This window comes from Crocodylus porosus, unplaced genomic scaffold (genome assembly GCF_001723895.1).
Source record: "Crocodylus porosus isolate Cpor-Errol unplaced genomic scaffold, CroPor_comp1, whole genome shotgun sequence".
Lineage (NCBI taxonomy): Eukaryota > Metazoa > Chordata > Crocodylia > Crocodylidae > Crocodylus > Crocodylus porosus.
The window spans coordinates 12,122,789-12,128,831 of record NW_017728932.1 but is presented as its reverse complement, the minus strand read 5'-3'; the positions used below and the strand labels follow the sequence as shown (position 1 = coordinate 12,128,831).

Here is a 6,043-nt window from a genome sequence, read left to right as displayed (position 1 = left end):
CTCTGGGTACGTGCACAATATTTGGTGGGGTTTAAGGGGAACGTGGATGCCGTCCCCACGGCTTTATATTTTGAATCCCTTCTCGACAAACTTCTAGCTAGGGCCATGTGAAATGTTTGCAGCCGAGGCTCCAACCCATGTGAATCATCCGTGGTTTCATTGTGAACTCAGAAGTTTTGTCAGAAAGACTGCTGGAGCTTTTCAGAGACCCTGGGCAGATTCTCTTCCTCTTTGGCACTTTTGCTTTTAGGTATGTTGAGTCCCCGGTATACACATGCATCACGTCTCTAACATTAGATCAATTTATTATTACTTGATCCCATTGCATGAATGCTTCTTTGCCCACGCAGCTATCTTTGTGGGGGGTCAAAGTGCTTGGAATATCTTGGGTACTTGGAAAACTGAGGTTGTGACTGGCCCGGATTATGGGTCCAGTTCTCCTCTGACTTCAGTGGGATCCTTCCCATTTTAGAGATGGAAAAACTGAGCCATGGGGCAGTGAAATAACTTGCCTGTGGGAGGTCAGGGAGATGGATAAAACTTAGATCTCCCCACTCTCAGCAACCACTGAAGGCAAAACTAAAGGTAAAACTCAGATCTCACTGAGTTTTACTAAAGGTGAACCTTAGATCTCCCCACTCTCAGCAACCACTGAATTAGTTTTTTCTACGTCTGTATCTGTATCTGGACATGGACATAGACATTTGGGCTGGAAGGGACCCCGGAGTCCAGCCCCCCACCCAAGGGGCAGAAAGTCAGCAGGGAGCATAGGATCCCAGCAAGATAAGCATCCAAATGTGTTTTAAAGGCGTTCAAAGTGGGCGCTTGAACCACCTCTGGCGGCAGTCTGTTCCTGACCTTGGGGGCTCGGACAGTGAAGAGGTTATTTCTTATGTTCAGCCTGAACCGGTCACAGTGGAGTTTGTGACCGTTTGATCTTGTCAACCCTTGGGGGGCTCTGGTGAACAGTTGTTCCCCCAGATCCTGAGGAGCACCCCGATAAGCTTATAGGTGGCCACCAGATCACCCCTGAGCCTGCGCTTTTCCAGGCTAAAGAGTCCCATGGCTCTCAGCCTGTCATCATATGATCTGTTTTCCTGCCCTCTGATCATGCGCGTGGCTCTCCTCTGCACCCTCTCAAGCTTCTCCACATCTTTTTTGAATTGTGGAGTCCAAACCTAGACAGGATACTCCAGCTGCGGTCTCACCAAGGCTGAGTACAAGGGGAGAATGACAGCCCGGGATTTGCTTGAGAAGCATCTATGGATGCAAGCCAGTGTTTTGCTTGCTTTACTAGCCGCAGCATCACACTGAAGGCCCATGTTCATTTTTTGGTCAACTGTGACCCCCAAGTCCCTTTCATCTGTAGAGCTAACCAGCGTAGCACTACCGAGCCTATAAGCATGGTGTAGGTTTTTCCTCCCAAGGTGGAGACCCCTGCATTTTTCGGTGTTGAACACCATTAGGTTCTCATCTGCCCGTTTCGTGAGTCTGTCCAGATCTGCCTGGATCACCCTCCTATCCTCAGGTGTGGATGCTTTACCCCAGAGTTTGGTGTCATCAGCGAATCCGCTTCTGACACCATTGTCCACATCACTGATGAAGATGTTGAACAGTATAGGCCCTAGGACAGAGCGTTGTTGGACCCCACTGGTCACAGCACACCAAGACGATCGGCTTCTGTGGACCGCCACCCTCTGGGTCCTACCGCGGAGCCGGTTCCCCAGCCAGCGGATCGTGGTGACGTCAAGGCCGCAGTTAGCCAGTTTAAGAGGTGATCGTGGGATACCAGATCAAAGGCTTTTTTAAAGTCGAGGTATATGACATCGATCTCTTCCCCCTTGTCCAGGTGATAGGTCACCTGGTCATAAAAGGAAACGAGATTGGTCAAGCAAGACCTACCCGCAACAAACCCGTGCTGGGTATCCCTCAGGATATTGCCTTCAGCTAGCCTGTTAAGGATGGCCTCCTTGATAATCTTTTCCCAGACTTTCCCCAGGATAGAGGTCAGGCTGATGGGCCTGTAGTTTGCTGGATCACTTTCCTCCCTTTCTTGAAGATTGGCATGACGTTGGCCCTCTTCCAATCATCGGTCACTTCACCAGAGCGCCAGGAGCTCTCAAAGGTCCGTGCCAGGGGCTGAGCTATGATGCTCACCAGTTCCCCAAGTACCCTGGGGTGTAACACATCAGAGCCGGCTGACTTGAAGGTATCCAGCCTGTCAAGGTGTTCCTTCACCTTCATCTTCTCTTACTTCTTCATGCTGGGCATACCAAATAATAGGGAATCTCGTGACGAAGCCTTATGTAAACCATCCTATACGGTTGCGTTAATTTTTCATTCCTTGAAAACGCTCTGGGAGTGCATGTGCTCTTGCACTCAAGTGACTGCTATTGTGTATTGCTCATCTAAGCAACGCTTTGTCGTCTTCATTGATAGACATTTGCCACTATTGTAAATGAACCCCCTTGCAAACACTACAGAAATGCTCCTTGTGCTCTCCTGTTATCCTGCAGATAAAAAAAAAAAACACACTTTTTCTACTCACCAGTAGGTGTTTCTGCAATCAGTGGGAACGAATGGGCAGATAATGGGAATGGCATGTTTATTACAAGTCTGTTTTATATTAGCAAGCGTTCGTGCGCCACGTTTAACCCCAAACACATGACGCAGAAGTAGTGCCTGTATCCAGTGGCATTTCTTTCCTTGCCCCGAGCATGTGACAAGCTTGTCCATGTTATATATTTGCACTTTTCACAGGCTTTCCACTAAAAAACAGTCATTACTTCAATTTCTTGGCATTGATTTGGGGGGCTGAAATCAACCTGGTCCTTTGTCAGCTGATGGTAACCTGACCAAGCCCCGGAGCCCTGGTATGATGCAGCTGCTTTAATTACTTAGCCTCACAGTTATTCTCATGCAAACTGACAGTATAGGGTTACAGCCTCTTGCAGCTCTGACCCGGGCAGCGGGGGCAGGCACACACGAGGTTACGTGAATGTTCCTGCAGTTATATCGGGAAGAAGAAAGGCATCCTGGGCCTTCCGCCCCCCGCTCCGGTTTTGCGCGGCTATATTTAGCTCTTTCTTTTCTGAAGATGCTTCCCATTCCATCATTTTTCCCCCCTCTCTTGAGCACAACAAAGGTCCTGCCCAGCAGATTTTCTCAGATGAGGAGTGCGCATTTATACCCACCGTTGTATTTTCCAGGGCATGCATTCTTTCTTCGCTTTCCCTTTAGTGCGCTGAAGGACTAAGCAACAAGACACCCCTATTCATTCTTCCTAGTGGAGAGTGCAAAAGTCCCACTTTAGTCTACGGGAGTAAAATCGTGCTATTTCACAGCACTGATGTCACCAGGATAGTTAGGGTCTTCATAATCCAAGCCAAAAACCTCCTCAAACAAATATGGTTGCCACAGTGTCAGCCAATGCACATACATCCTTAAGAACACTACGTACGGGGTTTGCATGGGGTTTTGAAAATGCAGCGTGCTGTATACTGGCTTCATCCAAAGGCTATTAAAATCATTGGGAGTTGTTTCATAGAGTTTAGTGGGTGCTGGGCTATGCCCTGCAAGAGCTTGGCATTGTGTAAGTAGCATTAATATATTGGATGGGATCATTAGAAATTTCTGCTCGATGCTGGTCCATAGAAAAGTGGGATGCTTCCATGCAGACTCTAATGAACAGCAATAGGACTGTCATACAAGAGTAAGGCTTGGACTGGGAGCAGATTGAAGCATCTCTTGCTGGCTTCTGTTGGAGAAGAGATACAAGCTGGATAGGTGTCGGGGTCTAATCTAGTGTGGCGGCCCTTACATTCCTATGGCCCGAGCATGTCTTTGCAGGATTCAAGTCAATTAGCTAATGTTTGCAGAAGTTGAAGGAGTGAATAGTCTGGCAGTAGTGTTATAGTACACTGTGCCGGCGTGGCCAAAGAGCTGCGTAAATAACATCCCATTGTATGAACTCTGATTTGCTGAAAGTCTTGTTTCAATCCCAAATGCCTTTATATCTCTCCCCTTCTGAGACTAGGTTAATGCACATTCCCTAGAGCTTACACAAGCTTCTGGTGGCTTCCAAGAGCAATGCAAAATCCAGGTTGTAATGCATTTCACAGCCATGCTGTAACGAGGACTACATTTAATGGGAATAGCTGTGGGATTAGGCTTTTCAAGCAGAAGCAAAACTCAGCATTATTATTATTCCTCCCACCAACCAGACAGTGGAATTGCTTAGTATGATACCCTAGAGTATAACTAGGACTAATGGAATGATACTAAGAAAAGGAACATTTCGTCTCAGTCAGGAAATTCCTGATGGGGAGATGTATTAAGCAGTGGAAGAGTCTCCTTGCGGAAGCAGGGGAAACCTGGTTGCTTGAGAGTTTTAAAACGAAACTGGACAAAACCCTAGACCAGTGGCCTCCAAAGTGGGGTGCGTGCAAGACAATCCATTGGGGTGCGGGAAGAAAATATTAGAACTTCTATATCTATTTCTATAAATATACATATATTGGGGGGGGTGCTCAAAAGTTTTTTACTGACGGGTGTGCGAATATAAATATACATATATTAGGGGTGCGTGCTCAAAAATGTTTTGCTCATAGGGGTGCGCGATCAAAAAAGTTTGGAGACCTCTGCCCTAGAAAAAGTGCTGTAGAGAGAGGAGCAAGTTGCCTCCAAGTTAATCAACAGTTCCCTAGTATGTAAATGAACTCATGTCACTTATGAGTTATCTCTGAGGTCACAATCTGCCCTCAACCACTGCACTTAAAGAAGGGCTTCTAGGGATGGGATGGAGGAAGTTGGCATGAAGGACTCCCTCTTGCTACCACTAAATTGCGGCTGCTATCTACCCTGCTTAGCTCTGATGGCAAACTACATCCACTCACTGAAGAGGACAGCCACTCTGAGCAATGGAGAGACTCTTCCAATGACCACGGACACACTGATGAGTTCACAAATGGAGATGAGTCGCCCTCCCACCGGACATCTCATCTCCACGCTGGCGTCTGCCATGTGCAGCCAGCATGCGGCAGACATGGAAAAGCTGCGGCGACAACTAAAAATCGTGCAGACAGACATGCAGGATTTCAAGCAAGAAGTCAGCGGGCTGCTCCATCAAGTGAAGACCACACTCAGCTACATGATGGAGGTGGTAACAAGGCTCGAAACCAGCAGCCACCACATGGAACAAAGGCTGAGGGAAGAAGAAGACCGAGGTGTAGTGCGAAGCAAGGTGCTTGCATTCTTGCTGCCAAGAGAGAAAGAAGTGCGGGAGAAATGTGCCAGTCTAGAGAGGAGGCTTTGCTGGAAAGATGGCAAAGTCTACCAAGTCCTCCAAAGCATAAGGGAAAAATAATAAGGTTGCTTATATTTGATCCCACCTGAGAACTACTCTGGACTTTCAAAGAAGACAAGCCATAAAGAGACAGCGAGAGAGGAACAGCCATGCCAAACCTCTTGTCATTTGGAAACCGAGCTGTATAAAGAAGGAGTCTTTTTGTCATTCGTTATTTTACACACCTCTTATTCACCTGCTCGCTCTGAACAGTCCTGATCTCCATGCTCTTGCCACCTCTCTGTGACTCTCATGATTCGTGTTGCCCTTTGCTGCACCCTTCCCCATTTCTGCCTCATGCTCATTTCCGAGCGTCCTCCGCTCCTGTTGCTTTCGGTGGGAGTCGAGGACACTTGGACCGGCAACGGATCGAGCTTTGCATAGTTAGTGTTCTGCAGGCATCACAGGGCAGGGGTTGCGCGTGTCATCAGGACCGATCCTTTAGGAGGGACGCGTGTGTCGACTCTCCAAGGGCCTTCTTCAAAGCCCGCTCTGGTCAGCAGCGAGACAGTGACGGCATTAGGCTGAGGCTCGTGCCCACTGTCTGCAGCTGGCTGTGTATTATCTCTATAATGCAGCAGCTGATGCTGCCTTATTGGGTTCAGTGAAGTTACAACACGCATGTAGCTGAGGGCAGAGCTTAACCCTGTTGAGAAATGGGGGCATCGGTACTCAGACAGCCAGGAACTTTGTTCCCAG

The 6,043-nt window shown here is 48.0% G+C and overlaps 1 protein-coding gene across 1 annotated transcript; it reads left to right on the top strand.

Annotated features, from left to right (window-relative positions):
• Positions 1-4,790: 4,790 nt before the first annotated feature.
• Positions 4,791-5,480, top strand: CCDC182 (coiled-coil domain containing 182). Its single transcript, XM_019545347.1, has one exon. The coding sequence runs from the start codon at positions 4,799-4,801 to the stop codon at positions 5,363-5,365; it is 567 nt and encodes a 188-aa protein (XP_019400892.1). The 5' UTR covers positions 4,791-4,798; the 3' UTR covers positions 5,366-5,480.
• The last annotated feature ends 563 nt before the right edge of the window (positions 5,481-6,043 follow it).